Source organism: Platichthys flesus, chromosome 15 (assembly GCF_949316205.1).
Source record: "Platichthys flesus chromosome 15, fPlaFle2.1, whole genome shotgun sequence".
NCBI classification, from domain to species: domain Eukaryota; kingdom Metazoa; phylum Chordata; class Actinopteri; order Pleuronectiformes; family Pleuronectidae; genus Platichthys; species Platichthys flesus.
The window spans coordinates 203,601-221,561 of record NC_084959.1 but is presented as its reverse complement, the minus strand read 5'-3'; the positions used below and the strand labels follow the sequence as shown (position 1 = coordinate 221,561).

General features: G+C 43.7%; 1 protein-coding gene across 2 annotated transcripts; it reads left to right on the top strand.

The window, feature by feature from the left end:
- The first annotated feature begins 39 nt into the window (after positions 1-39).
- Positions 40-16,697, top strand: camk2a (calcium/calmodulin-dependent protein kinase II alpha). Of its 2 annotated transcripts, none has more exons than XM_062407025.1 (18): positions 40-291; positions 1,326-1,420; positions 2,287-2,346; positions 3,369-3,423; positions 3,752-3,817; positions 3,904-3,976; positions 4,777-4,879; positions 5,255-5,338; positions 6,309-6,403; positions 7,754-7,876; positions 7,956-8,039; positions 8,176-8,218; positions 10,272-10,306; positions 10,537-10,585; positions 10,937-11,012; positions 11,155-11,249; positions 11,333-11,561; positions 12,794-16,697. In XM_062407025.1, exons 1-18 carry the CDS (start codon positions 230-232, stop codon positions 12,795-12,797), a joined length of 1,431 nt encoding a protein of 476 aa, XP_062263009.1. In that variant the 5' UTR covers positions 40-229; the 3' UTR covers positions 12,798-16,697. The 2 variants fall into 2 exon arrangements, with proteins under 2 accessions (XP_062263009.1, XP_062263008.1); XM_062407024.1 differs by having other exon boundaries at positions 11,333-11,572.
- Positions 16,698-17,961: the final 1,264 nt, after the last annotated feature.

Genomic DNA, 17,961 nt, shown 5'->3' with positions numbered 1-17,961 from the left:
AGGTTGAGCGTCTGAAAGCGTCACTCAGTCTCTCTCAGATCAGGACAGAGACACACTGCTCTCCTCTTCTCTCCATCATCCCTCCATCTTCCTCTTCCTCCATCCAGAACTCTCTCTCCATCTTGTGTCCTCTCTCCTCCACCCTGCAGACAGGTCGAACTCTTCATCAGCACCATCATCATCCTCCGAGGAACAGGGAGCCCTGTGACCCTAGCCCCGCCGGGTCACCATGGCAACGGTCATCTGCACTCGTTTCACCGAAGAGTTCCAGCTGTACGAGGAGCTGGGCAAGTGAGTGGCACCTTCATCTTCATCTTCATCTTCGTCTTCATCTTAACTTTGCACAGGCAGTTACATTTAGACTTTTTCTAATGTATTGATATTTCCTGTATAATTATATTCATACAGATGTGTGGTCTATAGTTATTTTACACAAACCATATTCTTTCTATTATAAATGTTTTCATTGTTACAAAATAACACGTTGATAATCAATTGTAGTGATTTTTATTAATTCAGTTGAAAAGATATCACTACTTTTCTATGGGATTGATCACATTTGACTTCAAGTAAATATATTTATAGATTATCAATTGTGTTGAAGACAGATAGAGAGAGAGAGAGAGAGATAGAATGAGAGACAGATAGAGAGATAGATAGATAGATAGAGAGATAGAGAGATAGAGAGATAAGCAGATAGAGAGAGAGAGAGAGAAAGAGAGAGAGCGAGAGATAGATAGATAGATAGATAGATAGATAGATAGATAGATAGATAGATAGATAGATAGATAGGGAGAGAGAGAGCAATAAGCAGATAGATAGATGAGATTGAGACCCTTTTGACCTCCATCCTACTCATCACCCACCCACCCACACACCCACACACACACACACACACACACACACACACACACACACACTCTATGCCAGGTCTCTTACATAATGTGATGGTGGGAGGAAGAGCAGCTTTCATAAGAAACACACTCAGGAGCTTTTCTCAGTCACAGCTCCACAGAGCAGGAAACATGATTAATATGATCATAATAAGTATTAGTATTAATATTGATGTTGTTGTATATTATGTAAATTACTATTTTAAATTAAGCAAATTATCAATATTATTATAGCGATAATAATAATTATAAAAATAATAAATATAATTAGAATAACGATAATTTATATATATTGTTTTAATAATATTGATAATTAGCTGTGCAGTATTAACATTAGTGGTGTTAGCATTAGTGGTAACTGTTCCAGCAGCATCAGTGTTGTCATCATGTGGAAACGATGTTGTTCATTGGTTCCTCCTGCTGTGTTTCCAGGGGAGCGTTTTCGGTGGTGCGGCGCTGTGTGAAGGTGTTGTCCGGTCAGGAGTACGCCGCCAAGATCATCAACACCAAGAAACTGTCTGCCAGAGGTGAGCAAATCCTAACCCAACCCAGGTGACTGACAGGTGATGACAGGTGATTGACAGGGAAAATGTTCTAGTGGAACAGTTAATGTGATTTACACCCACACACACCCACACACACACACACACACACACACACACACACACACCCACACACACACAGACAATGATTTTTGCTCTTTTCCGTGTATTTTTGTTGTAGATCAAAATTCTGGGTTGGAGATTTCCTCTGGTTGCTTAGCAACACACTGGAAAGTTAGCAAAGCAGTGTGTGTGTGCGAAAGTGTTTGTGTGTCTTTATGTGTGTGTCTGTGTGTGTTTCCTTGTGTGTGTGCGCACATTGAGGAGAAACTTAGTCTTGAACCCTAACCCTAACCCTAACCCATATCATATTATATTATACTGCATTCATTGCATATTGCAATCGGACACTGTTTACTGTTTTGCATTTTGCATTTCACTTTTTACTTCACTTTTTATATCTATTATCTTCAATATATTTTTATTCAGAAATGTTTATGTAAAAATAAATGTTACTTTGTATAAATATCGGAAAAAAGTGAGTAAATAATAAGTAAACAGTGAGTAAATATATACTGGTTTTCTATTTTTTATTGCCTTTCCTATGTATGTTGTATTTATTGCGTTTTTATGTCCTATGTTCATTGTATGCACCAATTACCAGAGCAAATTCCTTGTAGGTGTAAACCTACTTGTCAATAAAATACTTCTGATTCTGATTCTGATTCTGATTGAATTCTTGAAATGATTCTAAATGACAGTGATTGGGTGATACATGAGAAACAGTCACCACTAACAAATTGATCTGGCTGTAACAACAACTTTTCAATAATTGTGTGTTTGTGTTGTAGATCATCAGAAGTTGGACCGTGAAGCTCGGATCTGTCGTTTACTTAAACATCCAAACATTGGTGAGTAAAACTACAAAAAATGAGAATACTAGTACAAATACTAGTACTAGTATTACATACTTGAGAGTAAAGAAAGAGATACTTCACACTTCCTGTTTTCACAATAAAAGCCCAGCAAAAGACTACTTTAAGTGGTATTTGATCTAAACTAAAGTGTTCAAACATATAATCAATCAGAATGCTGCCGCTGAACAGAGCGTCCACAGAGGTGTGAGTCCACAGAGCGTCCACAGAGCTGTGAGTCCACAGAGCTGTGAGTCCACAGAGCTGTGTGGGCAGGTGATGCTCCACAGATACTGTCGGCAGTTACATAACTCTGTGTGTGTGTGTGTGTGTGTGTGTGTGTGTGTGTGTGTGTTGCTAGGCAACAGTGTCCTTAGGTGAAGGCAACAATACCCTCTCTCCTCCTACACAGACACACACACACACACACACACACACACACACACACACACACACACACAAGTACCTGTGTGGAAGCACTCAGAAAGAGATAATCAGGTTTTCTCTGGAAACTCCCACACATTGCGGCAGTAAGATTTGATTTGTGTGTCTATCTAGTTCAATACCCTCATTGTGAGGACATTTTGTCTGTTCCTCACAAATTCAATGGCTCGTTTGAGGGTTCAGACTTAGGGTTATGTTATGTTAGGGTTAGAGAATACATTATGTCGATGAGTGTCCTCACAACTATGGAGAGACATGTATATGTGTGTTTGTTAATCTCCCACACAGTTTCGAATGAATTGATTCTAACTCTACAGCTACAGACTGGCTAGCTAAGCTCCTAGCTTCTTTCATATTGTTGAATATTACCTGTTGAGTAATGAGCATTGTGGCTCAGGAAGTGGAATGGGTTGTCTGCTAACCTGAAGATCGGCGGTTGATCCCTGTCTCCTTGGTCAAGATAATGAACACAAGAGTATGAGTGATGTGATGAGGTTCTTCAGATGAATCAATGAACGTGTGGATGATTCATATAAAAACAGAGAATTTACTATGAAAGTTTTTCTCTCTTCCAGTTCGGCTTCATGACAGCATCTCAGAGGAGCTACATCATTACCTCATCTTCGACCTGTGAGTGCTGCTTCTTCTACGCTGTCATACATATGTGATGTCACAGGTGTCATGTAATTATTTTTTATCGTGGTCTGTGACGTCATTTTGTACGTTGCACATTTTTTACGATGTGTTACATCTCTTAATGGCATTAGGTTAAAGTCAGCCGAGTTATATTTTGTTATGATAGATTTACATTGTGTCATTTTTCATCTCGTGACTTGACACTTTGTTTCTATCAGTCCATGTTTGTGTTGTGACGTTAGGTTGTTGTTTTTGTGTGATCCTGTGTGATGTGACATAAACCTCTGTGTGTGTACATGTTGTGTCGTTTCCTCTGATGCAGGGTCACAGGCGGCGAGCTGTTTGAAGACATCGTGGCCAGAGAATATTATAGTGAAGCTGATGCCAGGTAGGAAACAGTCGCACCCTCACACTGTAACATACGTGTGAGCTGATCACACACACACTTCACACATGAACTCTCTCTCTGAACAGCCACTGCATCCAGCAGATTTTGGAGGCGGTGCTACACTGTCACCAGATGGGCGTGGTCCACAGAGACCTAAAGGTCAGGTTTTATTTTTACTTCCACCAAGGAGGTCATGTTGTCAGTGTTTGTTTTTGTTGTTCATGTGATCGCAGAACTATGAAATCTTTTGTTACGCACCTCATCGACCAGATCCTGGTACTTTGCTATCTTTTGTTGGTGAGCGATGAATGGATTCTCATGTTCTGAAGGAATACTGATGTTCTTGCCCTTGGAGGCTTGTCTCACCTCCGGAAGCTGGAAAATTCTGATGGTGATGGCTGGTGTTTGTTGGCGTTGAGCCTCTGCAGCTCCCTTCAAATGGCTTGAGGACCTTACCGTGCCTCGATCTGTACCGATCTTCCTGTCAGGGCTTTGGGACAGCCAGTAAAGATGGGATTCACTGCTTGCAGGATGATTCTTCTTGTTGGCCCCAGATCTTCAGGTTATTTGGAGTGGGCAAAAGTTAGGCAACAGCTCACAGGTCAGAATTTCCTTTCAGGAAAGGGATTGCTCGAGTGTCCGGTCATCCACTGAGCCCGGCTGCTTCTACACAGTGGTTTTCTTCTCCTGCCTCTCGGACCATCTGCATCAGAAGTGTCCTCCTGCTTTTGGCATTAGCCTCGCTGTACTTATTGGCTTTTTAATGTCCGATTCCTAGTCATCCTTGAAAGACCCAAACAACATCTCCTGATGCAGTTTTCCTTTCAGGAAACATTGACGGCTTAATTTTCCCTGGGTTGAAATGCATCCATATCCTCACCATATGTTAGCATTGCTACCGTCTCAGATGAAAACCAATGGTAAGAGTTAGCCTGTTAGCATCTGTTCTATGTTTCCAGCCAGAGAACCTGCTGCTGGCCTCGAAGTCCAAAGGTGCGGCTGTGAAACTGGCCGACTTCGGCCTCGCCATCGAGGTGGAGGGAGACCAGCAGGCCTGGTTTGGTGAGAACTCACAGTAATACTGTAGTAACACTGTTTTCCACTGTTACAACACTGTAGTACAGTTAATAAATACTTTAGTAATGCTGTAGTAGCACTGCAGTAACAGTTTAGTAATATGTAATAACACTTCAGTAATGCTGTAGTAACAATCTCTTAATACTGTAGTTATACTAGTAACACTGAAGTAACGGTTCTGTAACATTGTAGTAACCGTTTGGTAATGCTGTGGTATTGGCGGGGGTGGCTAAGGGGTAGAGTGGTCATGGTCTTACACTTTGGTAACAGTTTAGTAATAATGTAATAATACTTTAGTAACACTATAGTAACATAGTAGTAGCACTAATACTGTAGTAAAGGTGTGTGTGTGTTTTACAGGCTTTGCAGGGACTCCAGGTTACTTGTCCCCAGAGGTTCTAAGGAAGGACCCGTATGGAAAAGCAGTCGACCTCTGGGCCTGTGGTCAGACTCGCCTGTCTCTACTGTCTGTCTCTACTGTCTCTATCTAATGTCTCTGTGTCTTTCTTTACTGTCTTTGTCTCTACTGTCTTTGTCTCTACTGTCTCTACTGCCTGTTTCTTTACTGTCTATTTCTCGACTATCTCTATCTTTACTGTCTCTACTCTCTCTACTGTCTCTGTCTCTGCTCGCCATACTGTCTCTCTCTTTACTATCTCAACTGTCTCTAAAGTCACTTTCTCTACTCTATTTGTCTCTACTGTCTCTGCCTCTACTGTCTCTGTCTCTAAGGTCAATGTCTCTACTGTTTCTACTGTCTCTACTGCCTGTTTCTTTACTGTCTATTTCTCGACTATCTCTATCTTTACTGTCTCTACTCTCTCTACTGTCTCTGTCTCGTGACACTGTCTCTACTCTCTTTACTGTCTCTATTGTCTCTACTGTCTCTTTCTCTACTATCTCTGTCTCTACTCTCCATACTGTCTCTTTCTTTACTATCTCAACTGTCTCTAAAGTCACTTTCTCTACACTATTTGTCTCTACTGTCTCTGCCTCTACTGTCTCTGTATCTAAGGTCAATGTCTCTACTCTCTCTACTGTCTCTGTCTCGTGACACTGTCTCTACTGTCTTTACTGTCTCTATTGTCTCTACTGTCTCTGCCTCTACTGTCTCTGTCTCTAAGGTCAATGTCTCTACTGTCTTTACTGTCTCTATTGTCTCTACTGTCTCTTTCTCTACTGTCTCTGTCTCTACTCTCCATACTGTCTCTCTCTTTACTATCTCAACTGTCTCTAAATTCACTTTCTCTACTCTATTTGTCTCTACTGTCTCTGCCTCTATTGTCTCTGTCTCTAATGTCAATGTCTCTACTGTCTCTACTGTCTCTACTAAATCTGCCTCTACTGTCTCATCTCTCTCTGTCTCTACTCTTTCTACTGTCGCTGTCCTTAATGTCTTTCCTCCTTCTGTCAGGTGTGATTCTCTACATCTTATTGGTCGGTTATCCTCCATTCTGGGATGAAGATCAACATCGTCTCTACCAGCAGATTAAAGCTGGAGCTTATGATGTAGGTCACCTGACCTCTGACCTGCGCACGTGACTCCTCACCTGTGTCACGTGACATCTGACCTGTGTCAGCTGATCTCTGACTTGTGTCACCGGACCTCTGACCTGTGTCACCTGACTCCTCACCTGTGTCATGTGACATCTGACCTTTGTCAGCTGAACTCTGACTTGTGTCACCTGACTCCTCACCTGTGTCTCCTGAGCTCTGACCTGTGTCACCTGACTCCTCACCTGTGTCACGTGATATTTCAACTGTGTCACCTGACTCCTCACCTGTGTCACCTGACTCCTCACCTGTGTTACCTGACTCCAAACTGTGTCACCTGACTCCTCACTTGTGTCACCTGACTCCTCACTTGTATCTCCTGACTCCTCACCTGTCTCACGTGATATCTCACCTGTGTCACCTGACTCCTCACCTGTGTTACCTGACTCCCAACTGTGTCACCTGACTCCTCACGTGTGTCACCTGACTCCTCACTTGTGTCACGTGACATCTCAACTCTGTCACCTGACTCCCAACTGTGTCACCTGACTCCTCACCTGTGTCACCTGACTCCTCACCTGTGTCACCTGACTCCTCACCTGTGTCACCTGACTCCCAACTGTGTCACCTGTCTCCCAACTGTGTCACCTGACTCCTCACCTGCGTCACCTGACTCCTCACTTGTGTCACCTGACTCCCCACCTGTGTCACCTGACTCCTCACCTGTGTCACCTGACTCCTCACCTGTCTCCTGACTCCTCACCTGTCTCACGTGATATCTCACCTGTGTCACCTGACTCCTCACCTGTGTTACCTGACTCCCAACTGTGTCACCTGACTCCTCACGTGTGTCACCTGACTCCTCACTTGTGTCACCTGACTCCTCACCTGTGTCACCTGACTCCTCACCTGTCTCACCTGACTCCCAACTGTGTCACCTGACTCCTCACCCGTGTCACCTGACTCCCAACTGTGTCACGTGACTCCTCACCTGTGTCACCTGACTCCTCACTTGTATTTCCTGACTCCCAACTGTGTCACCTGACTCCCCACCTGTGTCACCTGACTCCTCACCTGTGTTACCTGTCTCCCAACTGTGTCTCCTGACTCCTCGCCTGTGTCACCTGACTCATCACCTGTCACCTGACTCCCCACCTGTGTCACCTGACTCCTCACCTGTGTCACCTGACTCCCCAACTGTGTCACCTGACTCCTCACCTGTGTCACCTGTCTCCCAACTGTGTCTCCTGACTCCTCGCCTGTGTCACCTGACTCATCACCTGTCACCTGACTCCCAAACCTGTGTCACCTGACTCCTCACCTGTGTTACCTGACCTTTCACCTGTTGCTCTCATTGTGTCTTAGTTTCCGTCTCCGGAGTGGGACACAGTGACTCCTGAAGCCAAAGATCTCATAAATAAGATGTTGACCATCAATCCGGCAAAACGCATCACAGCTGCAGAGGCCCTCAAACATCCGTGGATCTCAGTGAGAACCTCTTATATATGATCACAGTGAGTCACCTTCATCCTGACATAATGATGATGATGTGTTCTCGTCCTCCCAGCATCGCTCCACGGTGGCGTCCTGTATGCACAGACAGGAAACCGTCGAGTGTCTGAAGAAGTTTAACGCCAGGAGGAAACTGAAGGTAGGCGGGCTCAACATCACATGAATGAAGACGACACACATCTCAGTTTTGTACACGTTTCCTTTTCAATCGTAGATTGTATTTTGTTGTATTGTATATGATAATTAAATAACTGTTATAATATTCCCTCCCTCAGGGGGCAATTCTGACCACCATGTTGGCTACTAGAAACTTCTCAGGTAAGACGTCCACCTGTTCTTTGTGTTTGGGGTCAAAGGTCATATGTTCTTTCAGACTCAAGGTGGGTTCTAGGTCGATTTGGTCTGACTGAGTCGGATCCTCTGATTTCATCAGCCAGCAGCTGTAGGGTTGGAGTTAAAACAGGCGTCAAGTCGTACAGTTTCTACTTCTCGTAGCGTCTGAGACAAGAACAACGATCTCAAGGCAGTTTATCTACTGCAGGTTTATCTACTGCCTTTCCTTCAATACAAGTTGGAATATGTAGTAAACTAAAAAACACCGGGACACTACGGTATGGAAACGTTTGTGTCATAGACAGATAAACATTGTGGTTCACAGCAGAATAAAGTGAAAAAATTATCTTTCACTTGAGCTTTAATGTTTGTCTGTTGAATATATGTCACAAACAAAAATGGTAGTTCAAAATAAAACACTGTTTGCAGGAGCGTAAGGTTCACTGCTTCATACTCTATAGTACTGGTATTTATTTGAGTACACAGGGAAGATATCGAGTTTAGATCTCTGATTACGTTTGGAATTAAAAAGTGATCTGGGGCTCAAAAAGGTTGGAGACCACTGGTGTAAAGTGACCACTGGTGTAAAGTGACCACTGGTGTAAACACACAGGAAATGAAATCTTCTTTGGAGAGAAATCAACAAAGAGAAAGTGTTTCCTCGTCATTAGTCAGCACATTAGAGATGGATATACAGAAAACATCTGATGTCATACAAAAAACATGTCACTGAAGCCTTCAGCCAATCGAACGCAGCCTCACTTGCTATTGGCTGCCAGAAAGTCAGCTTTGACCTTTGACCTGCAGATTAGTCACAGTAGCTGAGGGTTAAACTCAGAAACAACCAGAGGCTCAACCAATGAGCTGCAGTTAACAATGTGTGTGTGTGTGTGTTTGCTTGTGAGTGAGTGAGTGTGTGTGAGTGTTAGTGAGAGTGAGAGTGAGAGTGAGAGTGTTTGTGAGTGAGTGAGTGTGTGTGTGTGAGTGTGTGTGAGTTAGTGTGTGTGTGTGTGAGTGTGAGAGTGTGGGTGTGTTTGTGAGTGAGTGTGTGTGTGTGTGAGTGTGTGTGAGTGAGTGTGTGTGAGTGAGTGTGTGTGTGTGAGTGTGAGAGTGTGTGTATGTGTGTAGCAGCTGTTCTTCTATACTTAGCATGGAATCCACCGACATGCTGCGTCCACACTGAAGAGTTAAAGGACAGAAACATGAGACGTCACATGATCACAATCTTGTTTGATCCAGAGGGTCTAACCTAAAGGGACCATGCACAGATTAGGGTCATGGTTCATCATGTGAGGGGCCCCTGACCTCTGGTGGGGGGGGGGGGGGGGGTGAACAGGGGTCGTTTTGTTTTCAAAATAAGACTTTAAGAGTTAAAAGTGTTTGTGAGTTTTCACACAAATGTGAACACGTGACAGAGCTGCTGCTGATAACAACCCTAAATCTGGACTCAGCTCAGAGACGCAGACACACAAAGAGAGAGACACACACAGACAGACAGACAGAGAGAGAGAGAGGGAGACAGACAGACACACAGAGAGAGAGACACACACAGACAGACAGAGAGACACACAGACAGAGAGAGAGAGACAGAGAGAGAGAGAGAGAGAGACACACACACAGAGAGAGAGACAGAGAGAGAGAGAGAGAGAGAGACAGAGAGAGAGAGAAAGAGAGACACACACACACAGAGAGAGAGACACACACAAACAGAGAGAGAGACACAGACAGAGAGAGACAGACACACACAGAGAGAGACACACAGACAGACAGAGAGAGAGAGAGAGAGACAGACACACAGAAAGAAAGAGAGAGACACACACAGACACAGAGAGAGAGAGACACACACTCACAGACAGACAGAGAGAGAGAATTTATGTTTTCATTATGAATATGTGACAGAATCTTTTTAACTAGAGTCTTTTGAAGTGTTTCCTGTGGCTGGTTGTCGGTACGATGCCCTCGCTCCTCTTCTCTGCCTTTGTTCCCTTCTTCCTCACTCTGCTGCTTCTCTCTCTCTTTATTCTCATCCCTCGTTCAGGAGGAAAAAGCAACAAGAAGAACGATGGAGTCAAGGTGACGTCATCGTCTTCATCCTTATTTATGATGTTTATTATTCACAACAGAATCAACTGATTCTTTCTTTTTCTGTCAGTTGATAAAGCTTTCACTCCAACTTCAAAGTAAACGAGTGTAAGCAGCAGTTTGAGCTTTAAAACTCTGACTCATGAAGAAGAAGAAATCAGCTGAATTCTACAAAACCTTATTTCTAACTGAAGATGAAACAGTAATAGTTTTTGTTGTAGGAATCATCAGAGAGTACGAACACAACTATAGAGGATGAGGACACCAGAGGTACACACAGACACACTAACACACACTGATACACACACAAACACACTAACATTCTCACACTAACATTCACACACAAAACACACAGACACACACACACGCACACACACACACACACACTTACACACTCACACACACTCACACTAACACACTTACATTCACACACTAACATACACACACAGTCACAAACACACAAACTCACACTGACACACAGTGACATACACAGTAACATTCACGAACCAACACTGACTGACACAAACATACACAATGTAAGATTCATTATTGACCTGTCTGTCTGTCTGTGATTCCGTCCACCTGTCTGTCTGTGATTCTGTCCACCTGTCTGTCTCTCAGTGAGGAAGCAGGACATCATTAAGGTCACGGAGCAGCTCATCGAGGCGATAAGCAACGGAGACTTCGAGAGCTACACGTACGTAAGACTCTTATTGTGAAAGCCTCTCCTCTGTGATCGTAAGACTCTTATTGTGAAAGTTTCTCCTCTGTGATCATAAGACCTTATTGTGAGTCTCTCTTCAGTAGAACCTGTCTGTCTCTCGTCTGTCTCTCTTCAGTAAAATGTGCGACCCAGCTGTGACGGCGTTCGAGCCCGAGGCGTTGGGGAATCTGGTGGAAGGGCTGGACTTTCACCGCTTTTATTTTGAAAACTGTGAGTTGACGAAGACTTCCTTTCTGTTGAGTTGCTTGTGTGGTCTCAGCTGTGCACCTAACGTGTGTGTGTGTGTGTGTCAGTGTGGTCTAAGAACAGTAAACCCGTCCACACCACCATCTTGAACCCTCACATCCACCTGGTCGGGGACGAGGCCGCCTGCATCGCTTACATCAGAGTGACTCAGTACATCGACGCCAACGGGACGCCTCGCACCGCCCAATCAGAGGAGACCAGGGTGTGGCACCGTCGTGACGGCAAGTGGCAGATCGTCCACTTCCACCGCTCAGGCTCCGCCTCCACGCTCAGCAAGTATGAACAAGGTCAAAAGTCATGAGAGGCATGAGCAGTAGATCAGTGATCATCACCCGTCCAGACCAGTGGTTCTCAAACTCTCTACTCCACGTTAATACAGAAGTGTCGGACTCTTCAGTTCACGCAGTTAATTCCTAATAAAGAAAATGTATGTTGAACTTAAATACTTTGGCACACAGTGGGGATTAGATATAGGCCCGCCTCCGTCAAATGTAGCTCCGCCTCCTCCGACTAGACTCCACTGTGGAAACGTCTCGTGATCGCGTTTGTCCCGAGTGGAATTCATCATTATTGGTGGTTGGTTATACAAAAGAATTGTGAAGCTTATTATTGATCCCAGAACCTGAGAGAAAAGTTACAGTGCACACACACACACACACACACACACACCGCTGCTGTATCTCTCTCTCCCTCTCTCAACTGAAGTCTTTAACTCGCTACAGTTTAAAAGTTGATTTTTTTGTCGCCACATTATCGATTTCATATATAAACACTGATCGTCACATAGTGATCAATACTTTAATTAATTAGTTAAATCTTTATTCAGAGCAGCACAGTCATCAGCTGCTCACTCTCTCTTTTCTTCTCTCTCTCTCAGACGCACACTCACACACTCACACATAAAACACACTCACACACTCACACACACACACACATAAAACACACTCACACACTCACACACACACACATAAAACACACTCACACACTCACACACACACACACATAAAACACACTCACACACTCACACACACACACACATAAAACACACTCACACACTCACACACACACACACATACACCCACACACACACAACCCACACAGTGTAATCTCAGTGGGACACCTTGGTGGCGCTGTGACCGGGCGGAGCAGCTGTCTGTGATCTCTGCGGCTAGCGGCTAGCTGCTAGCAGCTGCTGTGAAGACTTCACTGGTGCTGCTAACGTAGCTACTAGCACTGGAGCTCGTTTCCTGCCCCTTCCCTTTCAACACGACAGTTTCTCTTCCTGATACGATCTTTTCTTTGGAATAGTTCCAGCTTGAAGGATGAAACGTCCATTTTATAATAATAATATTTTATGTTACTGAGATTCTTCGGCGTACCACCAGAGGGAGCTTGTGTAGCACTGTTGGTACGCGTACAATAGTTTGAGAATCAGTGGTCTAGACGTCTTTTGATTATTGATCAGTTTTGTTGATTATTGATCAGTTTTGTTTTTGTTTCCTCTGCAGTTAACTTCCAGAGTGGGCGGGTCTTTGATGGGGCCAGCGTCACCTTGACAACAGATTGATCGACAGCAGACCAGGCAGGACTTTTAGAAGTTTGATAAAAACCAAAAGAAGGAGGAGGAGACATGGGCGGGGCTTCCTGCAGTGACCTGCACAATCAACCAACCAATCAGCTTCCTCTCTTTAGCTTGTTTGGACTCTGTTACACCCTTGTGATCAACCAATCAGCTGCCCAGCTCAGGGTCAGTGAAGGGGTGGAAACCTCGTATCTCATCAACATCTGATCGATGATCAATAATAACGAAGAGTTTAACATGAAATATTTTCCGCCATTTGAAGAAACTGTCATCACGAGGCAAGTTTCATCAGTTTCCTGTTTCAGTTCATAAAAAGACGGAAACATGGAAATATGATGCTATAAGTGATAAGAAGAATTAATCAATGAATAATAATTGTTTTAAATTCACCTTGATTGACAGGTCAGTGGTTGAATGTTTCCAAAGAGATATGAGGTTTCCACCTGAACATAAAGAAAACAACATACACATCATATCATATCATTCAAACATGAGTCGCCATGGTTACCAGTTAGCATTTAGAGCCGTGACTTGAGATCGCAGTTTGTAACTCGTTAAGTTTTACAAACAAAACTGATCAGAAACAAGCAACAGTTTAGAGACGGATCATGTGACATCATTTTATCTTGAGATGAGGAGATGACCAGCAGCTCTGGGCCTCTTTACGTGGAAGATTTAATATATAAACTTTATATAAATGTAATATATGTAACGTTTTATTTCATGTTGAGATAAACAGGTAACGCTGACGACACATTGACGATAAAGTTCGATGCTCTGCTTCCTTATTGGTCGGAGAGCTGCAGAAACTTCCATCGCTCTCCGTCCTGCGATCTTCCATGAACAGCCGCACCCCCGCAGCTGTGCTAACGAGGACGACCTTCGACCTTCACCAGGAGACACCATGAGAATCTGTCGGCTTGAGTTTACCAAACGTTTCAGGATGAAAATAAATAAGTCACAGTAAAACACCATCGTTATTATTGTCAGCCAATCAGAATCATCGTCAGTAAACTCAGTACAGAGTCCCAGAAGGGACAAAAAGAAGTCCAGCTCTTCTAGGGACTGTGGCGTTGCTCTGTCGTCGGCGTGGTCGCTCTGTGAAACCTCATGTCCGTTGGTTTTCAGCCTTAATGACGTTACAACTGATTTGACCAAGTGAAACATTGACTCGCTCTGATTGGACGGAGGATCCTTGGTGATGTGTTTTGATTGGATGGAGCGTATTTCTTCCTCTTCAGTGATTTGTTGACTGTACAGATTTCGTGATGCATGCCAGACGTGCTTTGTGTTTTGGTTTTCGGGCTCCGTGGCGTTTTGCTGTTGGCAGCTGTCCCTTTGTTTCCTGCTCTGCGGTGACTTGACTCTGACTTGTTAGCTTTGTTAGCATTCCTCACTGGGAGCAATGGCGCCTGCTAGCTGTGAGAAGTGAATGTTTTTACAGTCAGAAGTTTGTACGATCAGAGGAAATGATTCTTCTCGGTATCGCATTTCTAACTTTCAAAGCTTTTTCATGTTGAATCAAACTTCCTTCGCTAATGTTGGAATTGAACTGTACAGAGCGCAAACGCAAATTATTATTATTAGCTTTATGATTTTTTCAGTACGATGTGCATTAACGAGTGTGACATGTGTTCTCTTAGCAATCATTAGCTGACATCTCGTCCAACTGGAGAGGCTGAATCAAAGGTCAAAGGTCATGTTGGGACTGTGGACAGAAGGCGGGGCTTCTTTGATTTTGTCACAACTAACACCAGGTGGTCAGGGCGGCACCAGGTATTGAAGCCACGCCCCCACACCACAGAAAAATGTCCTCGATGTAAAATGTAGTTTTTTCTCAGCTGACGCTCAGAAGCCTGCGTAGTTCTGATGATCAGCAGATGTTCAACATCTGGATCTTCACTCCAGGGCTCTGAACCAGGAAGCAGGATTTGTGGTCCTCAGGTGACTTCAGGTTGAATTCACAGTTCTCTGTTCTGTGAAGCTCGGTGCCTTGTCATCAGGTGAATCACCATGGTAACTCAACCTGCTGACCTGCTCCAGGTGAAGTTGGAGATAAGAGATCAAACAGTCTGAAGCTCCGCCCACTGACCAATCCCCTCCTTTGAACCATGACATCATGTTCTTAGAGGATCTGTGGAGCTGGTTGTTGGAGTCTCTGAGGAGGACCAGGGTCTTCAGAGACCCAGCAGATCCTCTGAGCTCCTCTGAGGAGCTTCTGAAAGACCTAGATTCTCCTGAGAGGAACGAACAGAACCAACCTGACCCGTAGGAGCAAAGCGCTCCTGGTACCACCGACTGCAGCTGCTCCACTTACTGGTACTGATGTACTGGGAGTGTTAGCGGAGGAGAACTTTAATACTTTTATCCTTTAATTAGCTTCATCCTGTGAAATTATATAATTATATAATAGTAAACATTGTAGAGGCAACATCGTGGAATTCAAAAGTTTCTCTTCAAGAGGCGTCTTCACTTCCACGTCTTGTTAGTAAACAACCGATTCGGATCTCGTGGCCCTGATTTATATATCTTATTCTTGTTATTATATCGTGGTCAAGTCATGTATTTTTTACCAGATGTCCCCAGGGGGCGCTGTAACGTGCACATTAACACAAACCCAGATGTTTTACCAGCTGTTCTTCCTGCATTTAGCAGCTGGAACATTTTCTATTATTCTGGATGTTTGTTCTGCTTAGACACTTGATCCTCGGCTCTGCTGTCAGTCAAACTGTCCATGTCTGTGATTGGTCATATGCAGTAAAGCCCGCCCCTTTATGTGCATGCGTTATCTAGAAGAAACCTGAGTTAACTCAACCAGTTGATAAGCAGCGTCATGTGACCGTTTAACAGACTGGGATTGATAAGTTCAGCTGGAAACTGAGATCCTGGATCTGTTGAACTTCGAGAACAGACTCTGTTTAGTCAACGTTGTTTCTCAGTTCAGACGATGTCTCCCCCGGTGGCTGCCTCTAGAATAGCGTCTGTCTAATTTCAAAGGCTCCTCCTCCTCACGAGGACCAATCACAGAGCAGCTGATGAGACAGCGTCTGAGACGTGTGGAGGAAACATCTCATCGTCAGTCTCAAAGCTTCAGTTCTGACATTTTACGAGGATTAAAATAAATATGTCGGCTTGTTCTGGAAACTTCTGATTCAGCCTCTTCCAGTGAAATGACCTCTGACCCCGTCAGACTCCAGGTGGCGCCGGCACAGTGAATGTTTTCTAAAGCAGCACGTCCACTTCTAACTTTACGACACTTGAACGTATGTTTACCAGTAACTCATCCCTGAAAAAATCTGTGATGTCATTTTCTACAAATATATCGATGTTTACGCTTGAAACTGAAAAATTGATCGTAACGTTCACGTTGTTCCTCTGACCCGATGTTACCAGGCGACATGTCTCCTGCCTCAGCGTGAGCACTCTCACCACAGGAAGTGTGTCATCCACGTGACAGGAAACAGTAGGACGGGGGGGGGGGGTCACTTCAGAGAAAAGCACTGTTAGCTATAAAACAACTTTGAGTGTTTTCAATTAGGATTTAATGTCATTGATCGGATGTGATCGAGGTTTTGATAAGAACATTTTCACAGAACAGAGTAAGAATCAATAGGTCCCGATGTCCTCGCTGTTCCCTCTCACGACGGGGCCGCTGTGATTGATCAATAATCAATGATCAATAACTTAATGATCAATAATCAATGATCAATAATCAGCTCTTTTACTATGATGATGTTGTTGTGTACGAACTGATGCTGCATGCTCACTGTGTAATTTCTTCTCCTGCATCGTGTTCAAAGTGTTTATATAAATAAACAGAGGTGGTTAAATGGTGCCTTCTCATTGGTCTGTTCTCACCTGCAGTCGTTAATCACATGACGCTCACAACACGTCTATCACATGAACATAACGTGTGAGTTAAACGTGCCTCGAGTTTGGAAATTAGACATTTAAGAAAACACTGCCTCTGCTGGTACAAAACGTAAACATATTATACTGTATTATATTATATTGCATTATACAATATTATATTATTACATCTGACCTGAGAATTGTCTGCGATTAAATGATGATTAGTGACGCGCAAGAAGAGTGGTGAGTGAGGAGTCTTAGACTCAAACAAGGTTTGACGGTGAAATATGAGTGACATTTACGTGAAGATGATGGAAAGTGATTGTTGACGTCAGTGATCAGAGATGAAGTGACGTTGTGACCAGTGTGGAGTTAAGCCACGCCCCTCTTCGATAGTGGATCGTTTGAACGGTGTTTCTGAACTGAGCTGGACAGGAAAATAAAATCCATCACTTCAAGTGTATCAGCCTCGTGGATTCGTTTAACATCGGGTAACAACGGACGGTCGATGTTTGGACACGAGTCAGCTGTGAGAAGTTACTCCTCAGACACAAGCAAGTGGCCATCGTATTGGAACTTAGTGGAAAGGCCACTACAATATGTATAGAATATATTTATGTATATATATATAGACTGCTAAAATAAATTCAGGGAACCCTTAAATCACACATCAAAGAAATTAAGATCTCATCACTACACGTTACTGACATCTGCTCCTGGTGATGGATCCTGATCCTGGTGATGGATCCTGATCCTGATGGTGGATCCTGATCCTAATTGTGGATCCTGATCCTGATCGTGGATCCTGATCGTGGACTCTGATCACAACAAGTCTGCTTGATATATAATATTTCTCCTCAGATACTCGACCATTACTGACAATAATCCATCAGCTCATTGATCTTCAGTTCTGCTACAAAGTGTTTATTCTAATGAAAGCTGTAAACACTCTGATCTCTCTGATGTCCTCTGTGACACAGGACATCTGTTGACTAGTGTCCGACCTGGAGACGGGTCCTCACATGTGTCCCTGAGGTCTCTACCTTCTCCACCTGTTGAAGGGTTCAGTAGTTTGACTCTTGTTGAGGCTGAAGAACAGAGGACGTCTCACTGGTTAAAGACGAGGAGACAAACTGGGACCAGTGAATATGAGAATAAACTAATACAATGTGATTGATCTTGAATGAATTATTCGAGATGAAAATCTTTACTGATGAACATTCTAACAACGGTCAATGGAAA